At 46.4% G+C, this 24,409-nt stretch overlaps 1 protein-coding gene across 4 annotated transcripts in view; it reads right to left on the reverse strand.

Moving 5' to 3' along the window:
- Positions 1–24,409, reverse strand: part of RSF1 (remodeling and spacing factor 1) — a 293,731-nt gene that overhangs the window by 170,662 nt on the left and 98,660 nt on the right. For 2 of the 4 annotated variants that reach the window (XM_029602188.1, XM_029602187.1), the window contains exons 2-3: positions 22,906–22,997; positions 19,749–19,841 (exon numbers count right to left, since the gene is read on the reverse strand). In XM_029602188.1, coding sequence (XP_029458048.1) covers positions 19,749–19,841; positions 22,906–22,997 — 185 coding nt within the window. Of the gene's footprint in view, positions 1–19,748; positions 19,842–21,425; positions 21,510–22,905; positions 22,998–24,409 lie in introns of those variants that run through there. The other 2 variants (XM_029602189.1, XM_029602190.1) reach the window with 2 other exon arrangements.

The following is a 24,409-nucleotide window of genomic DNA, read 5'->3' on the forward strand; positions in this document are numbered from 1 at the left end:
GTCTTTCAAGTTCTGGGGCTCAATGCATAGAAGGTTTGTGTGTCGATGGTGCCCATGCTCAATGCGTTGAGATTTGATGCACTAGGTGTGTCAACAGTGCCAAGAGTCATCAACTCTTTGGTGCCAGCTTCACCAGCAGCTCTGTAGAGTGATATCTTTTTTTTTGACACATTCCACTTATGTTTGCTCAACCCCCAAGGATTCAACCTCTTCCACTGAAGGGCGGAGAAATTTTTGAGGAGATTGTACTCAATTCCATTCCCAGGGAGGCAAACGAAACTATGTTTTGGAAAGAGGACAGATTGCAGCTTCTCAGAGACTGTTGAACTTAGTTCCTCCACTTTCCAGGCCCTCGACTTTTGGTAACACGGGGATATCCGATCACAATCGTTAATAGTTGGTCTGGTCATAGTCTGGTCCCAGGCAACATAAGAACATAAGAAATTGTCATGCTGGGTCAGACCAAGGGTACATCAAGCCCAGAATCCTGTTTCCAACAGAGGCCAAACCAGGCCACAAGAACCTGGCAAGAACCCAAACACCAAGATCATCCCATGCCACTGATGTAATTAATAGCAGTGGCTATTCCCTAAGTAAACTTGATTAATAGCAGTTAATGGATTTCTCCTCCAAGAACTTATCCAAACCTTTTTTGAACCCATCTACACTAACTGCACTAACCACATCCTCTGGCAACAAATTCCAGAGCTTAAAGGTGCATTAAGTGAAAAAGAATTTTCTCCGATTAGTCTTAAATATGCTACTTGCTAACTTTCATAGCACAGGTTGTGTTTGTCGGTAATGGACATTTTCCTATACCAATGCAGTCCTTAAAACCAGTCACAGTGGCTTTCTTCTTCCTGGATATACTAAAGAAAAAAAAATTATCTTTTTTTAAATAGGATTGAAAAATGTTGTTTGGGGGCCGCTGAGGCAGCAAGGCAACTTTTTCTTTAAAGTTATCAAGAATTTTATATAAAAATCAGAGATATAGAGGTATATGTCCGTGCTGACGCTTGGATGGAAAATGACTGGGAGGGTCTCATGAGGCAATGCCCATGCTGAAATTTTCACACATTCTAGGTAGAGCAAAACCTCTATTAGTTAAGAGATGGGTCTATTTGGTACCACCAGATTAAGTCATCCACATGTTATGGCTAATTCAGCCCTGCTTGTTGATGGACAAAATCATTTATTCTAAAACTATTTATTAAAGCAGAGGATAAAAAAACATTTTGTGATTTTTTTTAATCAAAATATTGTGATATTCTATAAATTACTGCTGCAAGTGCCAGGCTTCCTGTATTTTACTGTACATTTTTCCTTGATCACCTTATTTGCTGAGGGATGCACCCAGCATTCTTCTATACTTAAAGGAAATACAATGGTTCCCAAGTCTGTCCTAGTGATCCCACAATCAGTTACATTTTTAGAATATCCACAATGATGTATGTATGTAAGATAAAGTTACAAACTGGAGATTGAGTTAATCTCATGAATATTCACTGTGAATATCCGGAAAACATGACTGGATGTAAAGTCATCAGTTTGGGAACACTGCGCTGATATTAGCACTTCCTTCAGAACTGGATACCGTGATGTTTTGTGTCTTTGGTGTGGAGCAATGTATACATGAAAAACAAAATACTCATCCAGAAATAGTCCTGTTTAAGAATAGTTACAATTTAGTTTTTTCAAAGGCTCAAACATAATAAATAAATTCTCTAGAGGGGAAAAGTAGGTCAACTCAGTTTTAAAATACAATCCATCGCCTTGTGAAACCCACTACTGGTAAGAATAAGCAGACAATGTTAAGTTCAACTTGTGCTATTTACTTGATTAAGACCATCAGTAGAGTTGCTTACCTGTAATAGGTGTTCTCCGAGGATAGCAGGATGTTAGATCTCACACAAGCGTGACATCATCGGATGGAGCCCTGCATGGAATTTTGACCGCAAAGAATCTAGAACTTTCAAAATGCATGTGCAGCTGTAGACATCACCCTGCCTCCTAGGCAGAGTCCTTCAGTCAATAATTTAGCTAATACATGGAGAAACCAACTCCCAGAGGTGGCGGGTAGATTTTGTGAGCACCAGCATCCTGTTGTCAGAGAACACCTGTTACAAGAAAACATCTCTGCTTTCTCCGAGGTCAAGCAGGATGGTAGTCCTCACACATGGGTGAATCCCTAAGCTACAGGCTGTCCAAGCAGGAAATCACACCATGCTGAAACCACCACCTCTCCTCCCTTTTGTTGTGAGATAGCCAAACCACAAAGGGGTCTAGGTGGGAAAAAGAGTTGGGTTCTACAAAGAGAAAAGCATAGAAAAGACAGACATAAAACTCTGATGCATAGTTAGGGCGCCTAAGGCAGGGGAGCGATGAAAGTGTCAGCAAGAAACATACTCCGCATCACGGAAAACATTACAAGCAAGGTTCAGGATCAGTAAACCCTGACAGAGGTCAAGAAACTCCTGGATACAGGAAAAAGTCTAGAGATGTAAACAAGAGAAGGATTCTTGGATGAAGACTGCACAGTTTCCTTCAGTGTTTCAAGACAACTGAACAACCAGCTGGGACCCGAGAACTCCCCAGAAAGAAACTGTGGTCCACCAACATCCAAAGGACAGAATGTCTCTGCAGAAATGTGCCCATGTTTGGCTAATAGGCATAATGGGTAGAAAACCCAAGCAATGCTTGGAAGCATAATCAGCAACAAGGCAGGGTCTGTCAAAGACCCTATGTGCCAAAGCACCAGACACAGCTAACCAGCAGGACAGCATCAAGAGTTTCAGAGGATGAAAGGAAATCCCTAAATGGGATTGCTGGCCCAAACCCCTGAGCAGGGAGATTTAAGGAATCTTGAAGAGTGGTTGAAGATATGGCAACTGGGATTTAATGCCAATAAGTGTAGAGTCATGCATCTGGGATGTGGTGATCCAAAGGAACTGTTTGTGATAGGGGGTGAAGTGCTGCTTTGCACAAAACAGCAGAGAGACCTTGGGGTGATAGTGCCTTACAATCTAAAGATGGCAAAGCAATGTGACAAGACGACAGCTAAAGCTAGAAGAATGCTGGGCTGCATAGAGAGAGAAATATCTAGTAAGAAAAAGGAAGTGATAATCCCCTTGAATAGGTCCTTGGTGAGGCCTCACCTGGAGTACTGTGTTCAGTTCTGGAGACCGTATCTCAAAAGGGACAGAGACAGGTTAGAGGCGGTTCAGAGAAGGGCGACCAAAATGGGGGGAGGTCTCCATCAAATGACATATGAGGAGAGGTTGAAGGACCTAAATATGTATACTCTGGGAGAGGAGGAGCAGAGGAGATATGATACAGACCTTCAGATACTTGAAAAGTTTTAATGATGCATGATCAGCAATAAACCTTTTCCACTGGAAAGAATCCAATAGAACTAGGGGGGTCATGAAATGAAACTCCAGAGAGGACGACTCAGAATCAATGTCAGGAAATATTTCTTCAGAGAGAGTGGACGATGCCTGGAATGCCTTGCCAGAGGAGGTGGTGAAGGCAAAAATGGTGCAAGATTTCAAAAGGGCATGGGATAAACACTGTGGATCCCTAAAGGCAAGAGGGAGGGGAATGAAGTAAGAGGCTTAAAGGTAAGTTGCTGGTGTGGTGATACTACCCTTAAATAAGCTGTCGCATGGGCTGCTGGAGTTGCATCATACTGTGATGCAACTCCAACATTGCTCGCTGCTTCAACGGCAGGGGGAAAAGAGGAATTGGATTCAGTCAACAACCAACAAGGATATTGAACTGCAGAGTCTGGGAAAACAAATAAGCATGGGATAACTTGCTTGATGCAGTGGTTACTACCCTTAACTAAAAAGCCTAATACTACACTTCTGATGCAACTCCAATATTGCTCTCTGCTTCAACTGCAGGGAGGGGGGTAAGATAATTGAACCCACAGTAACCAACAAGAGCATAAGGGTAAGTTGCTAGTTGCAGGGGGGGAAGAAATTGGTCTCGAACAGTAACCAATAAGATCCCTGACCTTGACGATCTGAGTAACTGATAAGTATGGGAAACTGGTAACTATGAGAGCTTGCTGGACAGACTGGATGGGCCATAAGGTCCTTTTCTGTCGTCACTTCTGTGTTTATGTTATGTTAGGCCTGAAGCTCACCCACACTGCACCCTGTCAGGGGCAGGGCTACCCATCCTACTTACAAGATAGTTTAGGTGAGAAGGAAGTTCCTTTGGGCAATCTAGTGAAGTGAGAAAAGCCAAAGGTAGTATTGGCCAGAGCTTGGCAAAAATATGGGGCAAAAGTGGTTTATCTTTTCCTGCAGGTATACAGTAAGATATATTCACGAATGCCTTCACTTTTCCTCCCCGCGACATTCAAACTGAAAGGCTGAAGAAGCGAAGAACACAAGAAGGTAGACCGCTGGACTGCCAGAAGAAGCACAAGTTGTAGGCTGTATAACAAACCCAATGAAATAACTCACTGCCGATTCCAGTAGGGGAGTTAACCACCAAGATAGAACTCTCAGCCTGCTTGGAACAGCTGAAAGCAAATTCCACAGGGAAGAAATCCAGAAACACTCCACTAAGCGACAGGATTTCTTCACTGGCTTGGAAACCCTAAAGGTACCAGGGCAGGGCAAGGACGATCTCAGAACAGATTACCCTGAACCTGGCTTAGGTGTTAATACCTCAGCCATGATTGCATGTACTTCTCCCAAGGAAGCCCACGGTCCAGTAAATAGAACAATAATTTCATGAACCCGGACTGCCCTGTCCACAGAAAGGATTATCCCTAATATGGGGAAGTATAGCTTGCAAGCTACTGCAACCAAAGAGCAGCACCTCTGTTGCAGGGTCCCTCGTCCCCCAACTCCCTCGGCCATGGATATGGCGACAGGATGAAAGGCATACTCACCAATTAGAGGGATTAGAACCCTCCACCCCAAGGTAGGGTCCCGCAGGCAAGAATGACAGGCAATAGTGGTCCTTATCAAAAATTGCCCATTGAGCTCAGCAGATATCAAAGTTGACTTCTGGATGGAAGAAACCCCTATTCCTCATCTAAGCAGATACTCTGGAAAGGCGCCCTCGCGAAACAGACCTGCTGTGCCTTAGGACGACCTAAGGAGAGCGCTACCGCTCGATCAGCTATCGGATCCCATGAGGAACAGAGAACGACCACTAGTCAGAAGACATGACATCCCTTCTCCAGGAAATGCAGAACGAGGGACACCCTTTGTAGGGTTGTCCTGGAACCCAGTTGAATTCCCGCTTCCTGAAAGGTTAGGAAAGCAACAGGAATCGGTGCCTCCCAATCCCGAAAAACCTGTCAATTCTCCAGTTGAGAGTTGAGACACAATAGAGAAATTACTTACCTGATAATTTTGTTTCCTTACTGTAACAAATGGACTCAGGACCAGTGGATTTATGCTCCCCTGCCAGTAGATGGAGACGGAGCAAGCTGATGTCACAGTATATATTACCCTGCAGTGACCGCAGCCTGTCAGTATTCTCTTCAAAAGCAACTGTGGAAGGACTAGGAAAAAACTTGATTAAAAACATGATTAAAAACAGATAACCAGAACTGTACTCAACCAACCATAAACAGTGAACTCATGTAAGATTCTAGGTACCCCAAGCTAGGGACTGGATGAACACTTACCACAGGAGGACTACTGACACACTCATATGGTAGCCGAGGGCGGGAAGCTGAGTCCATCTGTTTACACTAAGGAAAACAACAGGGTGGGAGGCTGCTTGCAGTCCAGTTAACATCCACTCTCCCGGATCCCAACTCTCCCTGCTGAGAAAGTCTGCTCTTACGTTGTCTTTTCCTGCAACGTGAGAGGCAGAGATCATCTGCAGATGACCTTCCTCCCATTCCATCAGCTGGTCTATTTCCTGCGACACTTTCTGGCTTCTTGGTTCCTCCCTGGCGCATTGTCAGACATCATGAGAACTGCTTGATTTTACAGCCTGTGGCTGAACTGCAAGCATTGTAATTGTATGTCAACTTCTCTTAAATTATTTCAAAGAATAAATAGTCGGTACCGAATCCCACTATACAATATTTATACAAGTGATTTATTGACCTTCATAACATCCCGCGGTCTCTTTGGGCATCTCTGCTCTTTGTTAAGCCGCTATTGGGATCATCTTTAATCATGGGTCATGGATTCACTTGTATTCAAGTCACTTTTTGTTCGTTTTTTACCTATTTTTTCTCATTTTTCATTGAAATAAAACATGCCTACACATGATTTTGCATGCCATTTTTAGAATGAATGAATGAATTAAAAAGTACTTCCCTTCCGGGGATAACAGAGCCCAGTTCATGGAGGGTGCTACCCTTCCGATGGTAAAAGAGTACAGTTCGTGTCCACGTTTCACGTCCAAAGCTGCCTCAGGAACTCCTCTATGTATCATTTCTGCATTTGCAGGCCAAAGTTTCTTCGGTTACACTGCAAGCATGCCAGCCGTACCGCTCGGTCCTCCAGGCAAATAATGTTCCAGTGGGACTCTTCGGCGACTCCAGGCAGTGATCCCCCCTTTGCATCTGTCATGAGTACCAACCAGGCCAGAGAGGACACGGGATCTCCCTTTCTCAGATGACCCTCCTGCAACCACCACTGGAGATGGGAACAGAACATTGGCAATTGGAGTCGAGCCGCATAATCTTGAGACTGTGGGTTCCAACGAGATAGCAGAGAGCACTGAAGAGGACGCATGTGTGCCTTTGCCCATGGCACCACTTCCAGGGTAGCTGCCATCAACCCGAGTACCTGTAGGTAGGACCACACCTTCGGGCGTATGGTGTTCATCAACTGATGCACTTGAGTCATCAATCTCTGGATCCGAACTTCTGGTAGGAAATCTCTACTCTGTCCCGTGTCAAACTGGACCCCCAGATACTCCAACGACTGGGATGGCTGAAGATTGCTCTTGATCAGGTTCACCACCCAAGCTCTTGTAATAAGGAGATCACCTTGTGTGTCACCAGGCAGCTCTCTTCCTGACACTTGGCTCAAATCAGCAATCATCCAAATATGGGTACACCAGGATCCTTCTTTTTGCAAGGTCGCCGCTACCACCACCATAATCTTGGAAAATGTTCTGAAGCGGTGGCAAGATCAAAAGGCAGCATCCGAAACTGATGATGCCCCAACACCACAAAGTATAGAAAGCGTTGGTGTTCCAATCGGATGGGAATATGAAGGTAAGCCTCTGACAGATCCAAGGAGATCAGAAATTCCCCCGACTGCATCGCCATTATTACAGAGCGTAAGGTTTCCATTTGAAAATGAGACACCTTAAAGTGACGGTTGACACTTTTGAGATCCAAGATGGGATGAAAGGCACTCTCCTTGGGCACAACAAAATAAATAGAATATCACCCCATATTTTCTTGAGTTGTGGGAACCAGAACCACAGCCCTCAGTCTGAGGAGCCTTTGAAGTGTGAACTCCACTGCCTGCTTCTTTTGCAGGGAGTGGCAAGGGGTCATTATGAACATGTCCCCAGGAACATTGTGAAATTCCAGTGCATACCCTTTGCATATTACCTTCAGGACCCACTGGTCCTAAGTGATCTCGACCCTCCTCCGACAAAAGAGAGAGAGACGTCACCCTATTTCCTGTTCCAGAAGGTGGGTCAGCAAGCCTTCATTGGGAAGCTTGGGAAGGTCCACCACCCGAGCCTGCTCCTCTCTTGGGCTACCAGGGACGAAAGGACAGAGACCTACTGAAAGGCAGAGTCTGTTGAAAGGTCATCCCTCTGTAGGGACGAAAACACCTGAAACTCTGGAAACGAACCCTCATACCAAAGGGGCACTGGAGACTCGCTCTACTTACTGGCCAGTTTCTCCAACTTGCTCCCAAACAAAAGCGAGCCTTTAAAGAGCATCTTGGTAAGACTGGCTGTGTCAGCTAACCAATTTTACAACCAGAGTTGATGCCTAGCTGCTATTACTGAAGCCACTCCTCTGGCCAAGGTCCAGACCAAACCACAGCCTGCATCTGCTAAAAAGGCGGCAGCAGGCTCCTTAACTGCTCTGGAATTCTCTCCAGATTCACCAACCTCCTAAGAGAGAAGCAGACAAGATCTCACCACTAGGGTGGAACAAGAGGCAATCTGTAAATTCATCACCATTGCCTCAAATGCTAGAATAGCCTCAATCCTTCTATCATGTACATCCTTCAAGGCCACTCCTCCCTTCACGGAGGATAGTCATCCGCTTAGACACGGCACATACCAGAGCATCCACTTTGGGAAAACGTAAACACTCTTTCACAGCTGGATCTAGGGGGTACAAGCCTTCCAATGTCCAACCCCATTTAAAATTTGCCTCTGGGACATCCCATTGCAGATCAATCAATTCCTGGATGGCATCCATCACCAGGAAAAAACAAGAGGATTTACGTAAGGAAGCCAAAATAGGATTTTTCCTCGGCTCTGACAGCATCCAAACCAGGAACACCCAGCTGTTTCATGGTCTGGGAAATCATGGCCGGCAGTTCATCTCTATGAAAGAATCGCAAAATGGATCGATATGATTCTAGCTCTGGAGGAATTTCCCCATCTTCCACGGAATCGGGATCAACCTAATCATCAGTGCCATCCAGATTCCTGTCGGGAACACTTGCAGAGAGCAGAGGCGAGCTCCAGCACTTTAGCATAGGACTGGAAGAGGGAGGAGCCACTGGTTGAGAGTTCGACTGGACAGAAATGGGGGAAGCAAAGGATTGCACCTTAAGAAAGGCTTATAAGCCTTGACCAAGAAAAAGCAGCTGGGTCCAAACCAAGCCCAGAATGAACTGGAGCTGGTCCCACAGTACTGCCCTTGCCAGTGGAGGAGCCAGTCAAGGGAGAACCAAGATCTGGCGTCCACCCAGTCAAGACTGTGACCAACCCATCATCAGAATGGAAAGAGCCAGGCTTAGCAAAATCTGAGGAAGACAACTCTCCCTGAGCCACAAGTGAGAAGCCATAATATGACAGGCAACACAAATAGGAAGACGCTTAGGCTTCTTGCTTACTGGCGCCATCGCTGTGGTAAATGTGTGTCGGAACGGCTTGCACTCAAAAATGAAACGTGCCTAAAAAATAAGCTCCTAGAAGAAAGCACGGCAAGGTGCATGCACATCCTGTGTGCCAAGTTAAGCACATAAAAAAGTTTGAGAGTGTAAAAAGTGCACCCAAAACCTGCATGCACAGAGCAGACACACTGCGCGCACTGACAGCCTATAGAAGGCAGCAGAACACCCACAAGAGCGTGCAAAAATGGCTACTGCGGCCTACCATGCGGCATGCAAGAAAAAAGCCTAAGTGCGGGGCCTATCCCACTGGGGGACCACTCAACCCACAAGGCTGCCCAGTTCCCCAACCCCAATGGAAGCGGAGGAAATGTCGGCACAGTGCGCTGAGAACGGAAACTGGAGAAAGCCCTGAAAACTGTGTCTCTGATTCAGGTAAAACTTTCTCCTTTTTTTTTTTTTTTTTAAACCTTACATGAGCTCAGTGCTTACCAGCTGAGTACAGAGACAGTCTCCAGTTGTAGGGGGAAAGGGCATCTGCTGTCACCGCTGCGCTCAGCCTCCTGTACCAATTGCCTTTCAGCTGAACTAGCAGCTAAGTCTACACTGGGGAAACCCAGCTACTGGACCAAGAAATTGCCTCAGGAATTCTCAACTGCGGAGGGACCTTTAGGTATCACTTCAGGAGAATAGGGCTTTTTTTCCCTGAATTTAGAATTTCAGATTTCTCCTTTCAAAAAGCTCAAAGCAATCCCCATAGGGAGATGCACGTCCACCATCTGCTGGAGACGGAGAATACAGGCTGGGGTCACTGCAAGGTTATATATACTGTGACATCAGCTTATTCCATCTCCATCTACTGGTAGGGGAGCATAAACCCACTGGTCCTGAATCCATCTGTCTACCCACTAGGAAATCACTGATGGCTGAGGTTCAGAAGCAATCAATCTGCCACTAGCAACCACTCTCAGAAGGGGAAGGCCACCACGGTAATCAACTAAGGGGTCCCAGCAAAAACGATCTGATGACCGCTGCTGCCATCCCCCAGCCCTGGCCTACAAGGAGATGCACAGATTCAAAATAATCGAGCTCCAGTTCAGAGATAAACATGCCAGGGACATAAGAACATAAGAAGTTGCCAAACTAGGTCAGACCAAGGGTCCATCAAGCCCAGCATCCTGTTTCCAACAGTGGCCAATCCAGGCCACAAGAACCTGGATTTTCTAAGTCAACTTAATTAATAGCAGGTAATGGACTTCTCCTCCAAGAACTTATCCAATCCTTTTTTAAACACATCTATACTAACTGCACTAACCACATCCTCTGGCAACAAATTCCAGAGTTTAATTGTGTGTTGAGAGAAAAAGAACTTTCTCCGATTAGTTTTAAATGTGCCACATGCTAACTTCATGGAGTGCCCCCTAGTCTATTATCTGAAAGAGTAAATAATCGATTCACATTTACCCGTTCTAGACCTCTCATGATTTTAAACACCTCTATCATATCCCTCCTCAGCCGTCTCTTCTCCAAGCTGAAAAGTCCTAACCTCTTTAGTCTTTCCTCATAGGGGAGCTGTTCCATTCCCCTTATCATTTTGGTCGCCCTTCTCTGTACCTTCTCCATCGCAACTATATCTTTTCTGAAATGCGGCGACCAGAATTGTACACAGTATTCAAGGTGCGGTCTCACCATGGAGCGATACAGAGGCATTATGTCGGAGCCTCAGGGGCTTCCCCACAAATGGAGAAATTACTTGCCGGATAATTTCGTTTTCATAGTGTAGACAGATGGACTCAGGACCAGTGGGTTGTGCGCTCTTCTGCTAACAGATGGGAGACTGAGTCAGATTTCAAAGCTGACATCACTCTCGATTTACCCCTGCAGTAACCTCAGCTCTTCAGTATCCTCTTTGAAAAGCCATTGTGGATATATCTTTGCTTAATTAACTTGACTGAACTGATTTCAAGACTGGAGACCTCCCATGCACTCAACCAATTAACGCCGACATCAGACAAACAGTGGGTGTCTTGAACTAAGGGTAGGCAGTGGCTTACCCGTATTTGCTTAGTCTCAAGGTTCGCTTTCCGAGGTTCTCCTTCTCTGGGGCAGCCATGGGCGGGATGCTGAGTCCATCTGCCTACACTAAGGAAAACGAAATTATCAGGTAAGTAATTTCTCCATTTCCTAGCGTGTAACCAGGTGGACTCAGGACCAGTGTGATGTACAAAAGCTTCTCCCAGACAGGGCGGGAGGCTGCCCATGGTCCACTTAATACTGCCCTCGCGAAGGCTGCATCTTCTTGGGCCTGAACATCCAGGCGGTAGAACCTGGAGAAGGTGTGTATGGAGGACCACATTGCCGCCAGACAGATCTCGGCAGCGACAGCAGCTTGGTTTCTGCCCAAGAGACTGCCTAGGCCCTCGTAGAATGAGCCTTCACCTGTAGTGGTAAGGGCTTTCCTGCCTCTATGTAAGCTGCCTTGATTACTTCTTTGATCCAGCGGGCTATGGTCACCCTTGAGGCCGCTTCTCCTTGCTTCTTCCCACTGTGAAGAACGAACAAGTGATCTGTTTTGTGAACCGGTTCTGATCTATCCAGGTATCGCACCAGGAGTCTGCCGACATTTAGGTGGCGAAGAAGGCGTGAGTCTTTAGAGTCCTTATGTTCATCCGAAGATGGCAGGGAGATGGCCTGGTACAAATGAAACTCGGAGACCACTTTTGGTAGGAAGGAGGGGACGGTGTGCAGCTGTATGGTTCCAGGAGTGAACCTAAGGAATGGTTCCCGACAGAATAATGCCTGTACTTCAGAGATGCGATGAGCTGAACATATTGCCACCAGGAATACAGTCTTCAATGTTAAGAGGTGTAGTGACAGACCGTGCATTGGTCTGAAGGAAGTCTAATACTAGATTGAGATTCCATAGGGGCACTGGCCACTTAAGGGGTGGCCGGCGTTGTTTAACCTCTTTCAGGAAGCGGGACAAATCCGGATGAGTTGATAGTCTGATACCGTCCACTTTGGCTCTGAAGCAGGACAATGTGGCTACTTGGACCTTGAGGGAGTTGAGTGCCAACCCCTTCTTCATACCGTCCTGTAGGAAGTCCAGAATCATGGGAATCTTAGCAGTCCACGGGAGTATCCCACGGTCCTCGCACCAGGCTTCGAATATTCTCCAGATCCATATGTATGACAGGGATGTGGAGAACTTGCGTGAGTGGAGCAGGGTGTCAATCACGGCCTTCGAGTAACTGCGCTTCTTCAGGCGAGTCCTCTCAAGGGCCAGACCGTGAGAGAGAATCGAGAAGGATCTTCGTGAAGAATCGGGCCCTGCCGGAGCAGGTCCTTGTGTGGAGGTAGGCCCAGAGGGTTCCCTGCAAGGAGTCTTTGCATGTCTGTGTACCATGGTTGCCTTGGTCAGTCCGGGGCCACTAGTAGAACTATTCCCCTGTGATGCTCTATCTTGCGGATGACCTTGCCCAGTAGCGGCCATGGGGGGCGGAGGGGGAAGACGTATAGTAAGTCTTCCTCTGGCCAAGTCTGGACGAGAGCATCGATCCCTTGGGAGTGTGGCTCCCGTCTGCGGCTGAAGAACCTGGGGACTTGGGCACTGAGATAGGTGGCCAGTAGATCCATGGCTGGGAGGCCCCAAGCGATTTACTGTCAGTTGGAAGGCTGTGGTCGACAGCGTCCATTCCCCCAGGTCCAGGCTCTCTCTGCTGAGATGTTGTCTTTTCCTGCGATGGGAGAGGCCGAGATCCCTTGTAAGTTTATCTCTGCCCATGCCATTAGATGGACTATCTTCAGCGACACCTGCTGGCTCCTGGTTCCTCCCTGGCGGTTGATGTAAGCTACTGTTGTAGCGATGTCAGACATTACTCATATCGCTTTGCCTTGGAGTCTGTGGCTAAATCGCAGGCCCGCTAGTCTGACTGCTCGAGCTTCCAGGCGGTTTATGTTCCATTCCACCGCTTCCTTGTTCCATTGTCCCTATGCCGTCAGCTTCTGACAGTGGGCTCCCCACCCTTGCAGGCTCGCATCCATAGTGAGCAAGATCCAGTTCGGTGGGGATAAGCTAACTCCTCTGCTTAGGTGGTCTTCCTGTAGACACCGTTGAAGCTGAGAACGTACCTCTGCTGGTAATTGGAGGCGAATTGAGTAGTCCTGGGACAGTGGGTTCCAGCGTGACAGTAAGGAGCACTAGAGCAGTCGCATGTGGGCCCTTGCCCATGGGACGACCTCCAGGGTTGATGCCATGAGGCAGAGGACTTGAAGATAGTCCCATACCTTGGGGCGTGCATTGGTCATCAATCGTCATAATTGTTCCATCAGTTTCCTTCTCCTTGGGGGAGGGAGGAGGACTTTGTTCTGTTTGGTGTTGAAACGGGCTCCCAGGTACTCTAGAGATTGAGAGGGCTGCAGACTGCTCTTGCCTGTGTTCATGACCCGAGTTCCTGCAGTAGGTTCTCGACTCTGCTGGTCACCTGATGGCTCTCTTCCGAAGACTTTGCCCTGATCAGCTAGTCGTCCAGGTAAGGGTGTACAAAGATCCCTTCCTTCCTCAGTGCTGCCGCCATGACCACCATAATCTTGGAAAATGTTCTGGGGACAGTTGCTAGGCCGAAAGGTAGCGCTCAGAACTGGTAATGGTGACCCAGTATCGCAAAACATAGAAAACACTGGTGATTTTGATGGACTGGAATGTGAAGGTAGGCTTCGGAGAGGTCCAGGGAGGATAGAAACTCTCCTGGTTGTACTCTCATTATGTCGAAACGAAGGATCTCCATGCGGAAGTGTAGTATCCGCAAATGACGGTTGATGTTCTTGAGATCCAAGATGGGTCGGAATTATCCTTTCTTCTTGGGAACAATAAAATACATGGAACAGCGCCCCGTATTTTGTTGGGGCGTGGGAACTGGAGTTATTGCCTTCAGACTGAGTAGTCTTGTCAGGGTGGCTTCCACTGCCAGTCTCTTGGTGCGGGAGTGGCAGGGTAACATCATAAATTTGTCTCGAGGGATGTTGCGGAACTCCAGAGAGTAATCTTCTCGAATGATGTTTAGTACCCATTTGTCCAACGTGATCTCGACCCATCTTTGGTAGAAGAGGGCAAATCGACCCCCTATTTCCTTTTCCTGTGGATGGGTCAGCCCATTCTCATTGTGAAGCACACCTGGAGCCTGCCCCCGGGCCTGCTCCTCTCTTGGTCTGACGGTTCCGAAAGGGCTGGGACCTTCCGGAGGGACGAGGTGCCTGGAACTGCAAGTTCCTGTAGGGTCTAAAGTGTTGCAAGCCTCTGCCCTTGGTTCTTCTGGGTAAGGGACGCTGAGATCTTTTATTCCTATCTTCCGGTAGCCGAGGCACTGGGGATTCGCCCCATTTGCTGGCTAACTTTTCCAATTCGCTTCCGAACAAGAGAGATCCTTTGAATGGCATTAGTGTGAGATTCGCTTTAGATGTCGCGTCAGTAGACCAATTCCGCAGCCATAGTTGTCTTCTGGCTGCTACTACCGAGGCTACGCCTCTGGCTGAGGTACGCACCGGGTCTGAGCTTGCATCCGTCAGGAAGGCTGTTGCAGGTTCCATCATCTCACCGGTACACATTCTGGAGTTATTTGCCTCTCTCTCGAGGAGCAAGCAGGAACATGCCACCAATGCGCAGCAGGAAGCAATCTGCAGTGTCATTGCTGTTGCGTCGAAGGCCTGCTTAAGGATGGATTCCAATTGTCTATCCTGAGTATCCTTCAATGCAGCCTCTCCCTCAACGGGAATCATCGTTCACTTTGAGACGGCACAGACCATTGCGTCCACTTTCGGGAAACAGAGGTGTTCACTGGTCGCTGGTTCTAGAGGGTATAGGGCTTCCCAAGGCTCGACCCCCTTTGAAGCTGGCCTCTGGGGCATCCCATTCCAGGTCAATAAGTTCCTGGATGGCTTCCATCATTGGGAAGTAGCATGAGGCTTTACGAAGGGACACCAGGATGGGGTTCTTCTCTGGTTCTGCCATTGGGTCCGTGCCTGAAATACCCAGAGTCTTCAGAGTCTAGGAAACAAGGGCTGGTAATTCATCCTTGTTGAAGAAGCGAAGCATGGTTCGGTATGGTTCCAGGCCTGCAGGAATTTCTCCTTCTTCCAGGGAGTCGCCATCATCATCTGAGGTGTCTGGATCCCTTTCAGGGAAATTCTTGGTTAGGCGAAGCATGTCTCAAGGAATCCGAGCAGGGCTGGGAGGATCTTGTGCTTCAGGAAGGGGTTGAGCCTGGGGTGCAGCCGGAACTGACTGCGCCTGAACGAAGGCTTGCAGCCCTTGGAAAAATTCTAACCAGGAGAAGCTCCCTGGGTCCATGTTAATCCCCTGAGGTGCTCTCTTGTGGAGAAGCCATCTCAGAAATGCATAGATCTGGGGAACTGTAGTCTGTAGTAGTTCAAGATCCATCCCCAGACAGTGAGGGGCCAGGCTTTTGTTCCACTGGGCTTCCTTGCAATGCTGGCACAAGCAGGACTCCAGTTCAGGCTGCGCGATTCTTATGTGGTAGGCTGTGCAAAGAGTGCCTTCTGGCCTTCTTGGGTGCCGGTGCTATTGCCTCTAGCTTCAATGCGCACGTGTAGCTGTAAACGCGGCTGTGCGTGTAGTTGTGTGCATGCGGGGTGCACTCAGTTATGCATGTGTCCCAGTTGTACGCGTGGTTATGCGCACCGCTGTGCGTGCAGCTGTGCGCGTGTCTGTATTGGCCCAGCCTGCCCCGCGCATACCGCCGGTCGAGAAGGGAAGATGACATCGGCACCCCTGCGTGTAAGATGGCGTCCCCGAGGGTCTCCACATGGACCCCCGCATCGGATCGGGGCCTAGCCCAACCAGGGCTGCTCAGCCCGATCGGTGCTCCCTTTTCCCTCACCGGGAAGTAATTCAAATCGGTACAGCAATCCGAGCCTCGGAGACCTGATTTAAAATTTCCTGCTTACCTGGTCTCAGCGCTTACCGATCGAGTGCCAGTACGGGCTCCAGCTGCGGGGAGAGAGGGCTTTACCTTCACCGCCGCGCTCAGATTTTGCACCCGCTGCCTTTCAGCCACTCTGGGGGCTAAATCCACGTTGGGAACCGGCTACTGGACCAAGGCACACCTCTGAGGGATCTCGGAAATCACCTCAGGAATTCTCAACTTGGGGAGGGACCCTTAGGTTTCACTGCAGGAGAGCAGGGCTCGATTTTCTTTTAAGGTAAATTTTCTCTCTTCTTTGCTATATTTGTTAACACTATTCTAGTGTGTGGGATAGTGTCCGCATCTGCTAGGAGATGGAGAGATACTGAAGAGCTGAGGTTACTGCAAGGGTAAATCTAGAGTGACGTCAGTTTTGAAATCTGACTCAGTCTCCCATCTGCTAGCAGAAGAGCACATAACCCACTGGTCCTGAGTCCATCTGGCTACACGCTAGGAAAGGGGATTTTTGAATGGAAGGGATCAAAAGACATTCTTCTAAGGCGGGAGAAGACTCCCGACACTACCCTCCCCCTGTTGTCTACTCCCCCCCTTAGGGTTCAACCAGGAACGCTGTACTAGGGAGTCCTGTGGCTGCGGCGCAAAAACTGTTGTGCTCGCCATGAAGGAAACACATACACCCCCCCACACCCCCATAAAGTAGAGGGCCACTGAAGAATAGAGCCCTCCGCTGTAAAAGCACTCTGACCTATGACCCCACTCACCATGCTTGTGGGCAGAATGCCATTGCATAGGAAGGACTGACCACCACTTGGTAGAACCAGTGGCTGAAAAGGCAAATCACAGAATTTGTGATGATGCCTTCCTCACCAGTGTTCCCCAGCACTTTGTGGTGGTGCAAAATTGACATATTTGGCAAAACATTGGCATGGTTGGGAACTACACAGACAGGGAGAATGCCGCCTGCCATTGCCCGATGCACTTGGAGTAGATGCTTTTGCTGTAGCGACTCCCAGTGGAGTGCATAGGAACATTGTGAAAATATTTCCAGTACCACTGGGGCTCTGGTTATGGCATGGTGGTGGGTGGCGTTCTATGGTGTTGCCCCCTCCAGTACCTGATAACACTCAGAAGCTGGACAAAGCCCTTGAAACTGTGACGGGAATGGCTCACAGCCATTTTCCTCATGGAATGACAACAGCAAAGTCCATGGCACCCAACAGTGCCCATGGTGCCCTGTGATCATGTCCTGTGGCATCCGACCGTGGCCACTGTGGTGACTGTGCCCGTAAGGTCCATAGCACTTTCACGCTCGCCAACGATGGATCACATCAAGGGTTCCAAACAATGCTGCACCCAGGGCTTCAGCAACGCTTGATCAAATCTTGATCAGTTTGACGGTATATAGTGCCATCCCTGGTGCCACAGGCACCCTCGAACCTCAACAGCCCAGGGGCACCAATAGAGACCTCAGTGCCCTAATGCATTGATGGACCGGCGGTACCAAGGATGCAAGAAGTGCCTGCATGCAGAGGCTCTGCAGCCCCGACATGTCCCATAAGTGCCCAGAGGAACCGATGATTTGCAGCGCCATTGTCTGTTCTCCTCTGCTCACCTATCCATCCGATGATGTCAATGCTGTGAGCTTGATGGTGTCCCTTGCTACCAGCTATAGCTGACGATAGCCTCACTAGTGCTCATTAACACCAATGGTGCATGAATCCAGGCAGGGCCTCCAATGCACCCCGATCCCAGTGATTCAGGGTCCCTGAGATCATCAGCATCCATGGTGTCAGACAGCCACAGGCCAGTGATGGGACAGCAAATGCCCCTCAGTGCCCAAATCAGGACACCACCAAGGAGCCTCGAGGGCACCAGATCACTGCACCTGGATGCCTTGGCATACCAGGGTGCCTTGAATAAATGGCAACCCCAGCACTCAATCTGTTCAAGGCTGAAATCCCTGTCATTTGAGAGTTTCAGTGGCACTTGAGGGCTCTCAAGAGCCCTGGCAGTCGATGGCCTCAGGGATACCAGGGCACTCAATGGCGATCCTAGTGCCTCTTTGGTGGTCCTCGACATTGTCGAGAGCAGCAACTAAAGGCATCAATGGCCACCACTCCTGACGGCCTCTATGGCAGCCCTGCGCCTCAATGGCATTGAGGGCGTTGATGCTATCGGGGCAGCTCCACATCGTGATGGCATCAAGGCCACACACCTCGAAGCCATCGAGGGTAGGCACTCACGCACCTCGATGGCATCCAGGGAACGGATGGGACATCGATGCACTAGAGGTCAGTGCCGCTACTCCGTTACCTCGAGGCCCAAGGCTCTCGATGACTCCAGTGTATCAAGCCTCCATTGTCCACAGATGCCTACAGCACAGAAGGCCCTTATGGCATTCAGGGCTGTCATGCACCTCAATTGCATTGAGGGCATCCCAGCACCTTGACAGTGTCAAGGGTGACCATGGTGCTCAATAGCAGTCATGGTCCCTGACGCGGTCCTGACATTGATGCGTCAGATCAATGGTGCGCTGATCACAGATGTGTACGAGCAACTGTTACTGGGTATGGCACCAAATATGCAGCAGCAAGCTGCTTGCCCAGGCTCTAGCTCACCCTCTTTCACAAGGAGACTGCACTGCCATCACCAGCAAGCAGAAGGGGAGGCTACATTATCCAGAGCTCCTGCCTGTGGAGACTAGTTCCTTTGAATGTGGGGAGGATGAGCTCTTCCCCCCACAGGAACAGTTTGGTCCTCGATCTCTATACTGTCTGAACCTCCATCAATGCCAATCGATCAGTGAAACAACATGGAACTCCTGTCCGGATAACACTCAGGCGAGTGCCCACACTCAGCAGCCGACACGGATCACCCACAGAGTGTATTCAATCAGTCCTGCCAGTACCTGACAAAGGTACAAAAACAGACCGAGCAAGGAGAAGACACAGATACCAAATTGCAGGTGCAGTATTTATTTTTCTTCTTTTTAAGGAATAGAAATAGATTCTGCGAGACTGCACAGTGATTAAGGCCTGCCCTGCAGCTGGTAGACAGAGGAAAGAAGAAGAAAAAGGAAAAGAAATACAACTACCTTAAGGTAAAGGAAAGAAAACTGCTGCAGCTCTAGACAAAAAGTCACTTACAAAAACTGTGAGGAGAGAGCAAAGCTGAATACCATGACACACACGGCTCCTGCGATCACATGGCTCTGCAGAAAAAAAAGAGAATAAGTATCTCTGCCTAAGGGGCAAGGTGTTGGCTACAGCTGCACATGCTCAGTAGGGCATGTTTGAAAGTTCTAGATTCTTTGAGATCAAAGTTCTGTGCCTGGCTCCATCCGATGATGTCACCCATATGTGAGGGCTACCATCCTGCTTGTCCTCGGAGAATGTGAGAATTCATGCAAATATTTTACTGCTTGGTATTGCTTCGCTGTTTAAACAACTGTGCTAAGTACTAGTATATTTCCTGCATGTACCATATCTGGCAGCTATTAAAAGATGACAACTTTTTTCCTTCAGATATATTTCTGGCTAAGTATTCTGTCAAATGGTTTTAAAATCCTATTAAAATTTAAAAAACGATAGAATTACACCACCATACCCAAGGTGTCACCCAAAGAAAAGGAACAAACAGTCCTATACTGATGACATCAGCATTTTGCTTTCAGTGTATGAAAACCAATGTAGGAAAAAGAATTATGCAATTAGACATTCAACGGTTGGTTCAATTTTAATAGTATGAGAGTTGAACTTTGAAAATGCAATCCATCCATTACCTTCAGAATTCCTAGTTTGCATTCTACAGTCATTTCCTGGTATCCCTTCTTCTCCATCTCCCAGGCCCAAGTGCTGTTGAACTCTTGACATATCTGTTGAACAGTGAACATTAACTGGAGTCATCGCATTCAAGTCAACTGAAATGGGCTGAAGCTTCCAGCCGAAATTTAAATCAGTGAGCAACTTGCACCAAGAAGCGTATGCAAATATCCAACACGTCTTGCATAACAGGGCTGAAACTACTGAACACAGAACAAGGCCACAAAAGACTGTGCTCCTGATCAGTAACTGCTTTCACTTATTTATATTTTACTCCAATATCGGGCTTTTAATCTTCATTCTTTATAGCTAGCTCAAAATTCTGTTGCTCACTTAGCAATTGGTGGTTCTTCAAGGGAACACATTACCCCCTCAATTGTAAAACTTAATTGGCTTTCAGAGACTTGGCGTATACAATTTAAGGTATTATGCTTACTGTTCAAAATTTTGTACGATCTTGCCCTACTGTGTGTTTCTTCCTCCATTCAATCATATCAACCAAACCATTCTTCCTCAGGAAATTTACTTCAGTTACCCCTGACAAGTTTTTACAACGTGCTCAACACTGGAAGAGAATATTCAGTGCTACTACATCTTTCTTTCTTATGGAATAAGCTACTGATGTGATAAGGGCTGAGAAGAATTTGTTTTGTTTCAGGAAGCTGTTAAAAACCCATATATTTTCATTAGCATTCAATCAGTTGGGTGGTTAGTTACCAGTTACATACTGTAATATTCTTTGATTAAGAAATTTAATGTATTTTTGAATGTGTTTATTCCGATTGATTTGTATAGACTGTATTGTTATTTTTGCATGTGTTATATTGGAACCCGCTGAGATTTATGCATCAGCGGAATATACATTTTTTAAAACAAATAAAATATAATGACTATCACTCCTAGTCAGTTTTTTTCTTTAAATATTTCATAACAAAATGCCAACAAATTTGATAGAATTTAATAGTTTACCGCACCATACTATTTGCTGATTTTACACAGTAGTACATAAAAATCTCCCCATGCCAGTTTGATTTTAACCCCATAACTGTTCCTTCAGAATGTAAACAATCATACACCTTAGTATAAGCAAGTGAGAATTAAATTGATTTTAAGAGAATTATTTTTTTTGAACTGAAGTGCTCCAGAGGCCTCATCCTCTCTTATAGTTGCCCTATGGCAGATAGATCCATAGATTATTGAGATGCCAAACAGTATAACCGAGTTCAAAAGGGATTAGATAAATTTAAGGATGATGAGCTCCATGTATGGCTACTCAGGGATTCTTTTTGATTTTTATCCCTCCCACTGCAATCTAATCCAGCCATAGCAGCTGTAGTCTTTTAGCTCAGCGGCAACAACCCCAGTCCTCTCCAAAACCTACTATACGTTCATTCAGCTAGTAGGTTTCACTGTTACATAAGGACTTGAGTCTTCTAGCTCCCATTGGCCTCGGGACCAGGTCTCCCACCTGACTAATCAGAACTTCTGCTGAGTCATCTTCTAGCCCAAGTAAGATAGATCAATCATAGGTTAAACATGACAGTCAGGGATGTCACCCTCTGGCTCAGTGCACCCCTAAACCACAAGTGTTGGAAAATGAAAGGGTATGACAGGATATATATACTTCCTCAAAGCACCTGATGCTTTCCCACTGCTGGACATAGGGTGCTGGGCTTCATGGACACTTAGCTTAACTCAGTTTGACAATTATGTTTCCTTTTCTGAAAAAAAAACAAAACAACATTCCACAGTGTGGAAAGCCTTGCTTTAAGAATATCAGTTGTTTAGACCTCCAGTTTTCTAATGTCAATAATTGATCAACAGTGATCTGCAATTTTTTCTCTCCGATAAAATATTCTTTTAGGGGAAGGGAGCAAAGACTTATCAATGGTCAATTCTTCAAAGTTGCCAGATACTAGCCTTGGCTGCTGAAGTCATAGGAAAAAGATGTCTGATTTGTTAACCCTAGCTGCTCCAGTCTTCTGAACTGCCAGGTTCACCCCTCCACCAATCCAGAAACAGAGAAGTTCCACAAGCTAGTATATGTGACGGAGGCACACTGTTTTAAAGCACTATCACCGCACATGCTCAACCCTTAGCAGGAACAATTTAACTATTATGAAAGTAAGGGATGGACTGGTAATCCACAACGTGTAAAAATTCACAGCATCAAAGCACAAGTAACAGCTTGTAGCTCAATAGGACCTTCACATTGTCAGCCAGCTGGACAATAAAGGAGAGGAAATGCATGTCTAGAGCTTGCACATAAGAAGTCTCTTCTCAGTCACACACTGAGCTGTGGAACTTTTCTTGACTACCCTGCTACTTGGAAAACCACTAGGATCTCTAGGATTCCTGAATGCATTTATATTTCCAATGTATTTTTGTTTTTTTTAATTCTCCTCTCATGGAAGCAAGTGTTGTGACCTCCCTTCAAACTGTATACAGCCATGGGAGGTTGTTTATTTAAATAATGTGGCCCGATAATACAACTGCCACAAACTACGACTTAATATTCTTGCAAAGTGCTGTGGTAGCAATCCCAGTGGTTGGAGCATAGGAACAGAGCTATCCAAAAAACATTCTGTGGTGCTCTCCCCTGCCCCTGAAACCTCTCTAATGTTATGCAGGATTTGGGGTGGGTAGAAAGATTACAAGAAAGGCATGTGGTAAACCTTTAGAAGCCTGAGTTCCCAGAATACGCTGCTGTGCCTGCGGATGGGAGGTGGCAATAAACCAAAGGCTATGGCAGCACGGGGATGGATAAACTTGGTTAATGGCAGTAGGAAAGATAAACTTGCAGCTGAATGCATAGGTCTCTCAGAGAAAAAAAAAACAATTGAAGAGGAGATAAAAACCTTACTTTCTACTCAGTATAGGTAAAAGATCTTTTTTTAATTTCTTTTGCAAAGACTTATTAATATTGGACTATTAATATCTGCACTGCAATATAATACGGATGTTAAATCAATTGTCAAGACCAACTTATGTATTACACTAACATATTTGGTTTGATTGATTCCTAGTTTTGTCATACTAGAACCGCCGTAAACAGTGACCTGACTGGCTTAAATCAGGAAAACAAAATATTTGAAGGGGATTCACAGATATGCTTACCTTGATCAGGTATTTTTCCCATCTCTCTACTGTCACGGACTTCCCAATCTTTCTCATTAATTTCAAGTGAAGCTCCACCAGCTGTTTCGGAACTAGAGTTCATTAAAAACAAAAAAAAAACCAAAAATAAAAAAGTTTTCATAAAAGTAGACACACACTGTTCATAGACACATGATGTACTAATTACAAAAATAACCACCTCGGAGGAACCAGAGGCTAAGCTTGTCTTACAGAGTGTAAAGCAATTTCATTTAGGCATTTTCACATTTCTCTTCATTTATATTACACCAACGGAATGTAAACTTCCATGCTGAGCTATTTTTGTACTACATTATGCAATTTTTACATCAGGTTGTCTTGGAAAATGTTTGCCTTGCACACATACACACACACACTGTCTCAAAAGCAGTGCAGCACTGACCCCTAGAGGAAGATACAAAAGAAAACTTCCCATAGGTAAGAACTGAAAGTAGTCCAAGAATTACATTTTATTTTCAACTATACTGAAAACCAAGATGACACCAGATCGAAGCACAAACTATCATACAGCAGGGATATCTAAATTGTAACTCCAAAAAGAATCTTAGAAAAACTAGGTTTAGAGCTGTAGTGGGACACTGCTGGACTCAAACTTAGAAAGGGAAAAAATGGGAAATGCACATTCAGGTGAAATCTAAAAACTTGGACTTCGTAGATGCAAAAAAAAATAAGTCAAGTTACCTGAAAGGAAAGAAAAAAACTGGAGAAGATGACCAAGAAGAAAAGGATTAGTGTAAATTAAATGGTTGGGAGCTGCAGCTGAAATCAGCTCTAAAACCTTTTAATGTTATGCTGATGCTTGGAAGGTGAAGTACAGGATCCTTCAGCATGACAAGTGGGAAACATCACCATGGAAAAGCCCAGGATGTAACCAACACAAAGTGCTTCTACTTCATCACATTATCTACAGTGCACTGAACTTTGACCCAATGCACCAAGGTAACAAGACATCAAGAATAATCTGCAGAACCTATAATCCTGCCAAAAATGTCTGCTATATAAGTATTCAAAGTAATATTCCACCCCCCTCTTATTGCATTTAAATAAATACTGAGGGACTGGGGAGTAGCCAATATTCCCATATCAGATTTGCAGCCCTTACTATAGACAGAACTTGGGACTGGAATCTGTGTAAATGTGGATAGGATGGAAGAAGGGAGAAGAATGACCAAGGATCTGGAGCTCATGCAGTGCCAGAGCAGAGCTGGATCTGAGATTACTGGAACCAGAATGGATCAGGACTCTGGAGCAGAAGCTGGAGCTGCTCCACTCTCTGCTACTTTAAAATACCGAATAAAAATTAAAGTTGACATAATGCAAGATGTAGTTCATTTCATAAGAGTAAAGCAACCAAACCTCATTCCTATTATTTGGGAAAGAGGACTTTTATTAATGCTATCTCTTTGATGCCTTCCTTTTCTTGATTCTAGAGCTGATAAACCACAACTATCGAGTATGCAACGCA

The sequence above is a fragment of the Rhinatrema bivittatum genome, chromosome 5 (genome assembly GCF_901001135.1).
Source record: "Rhinatrema bivittatum chromosome 5, aRhiBiv1.1, whole genome shotgun sequence".
In the NCBI taxonomy this organism is placed as follows: Eukaryota; Metazoa; Chordata; class Amphibia; order Gymnophiona; family Rhinatrematidae; genus Rhinatrema; species Rhinatrema bivittatum.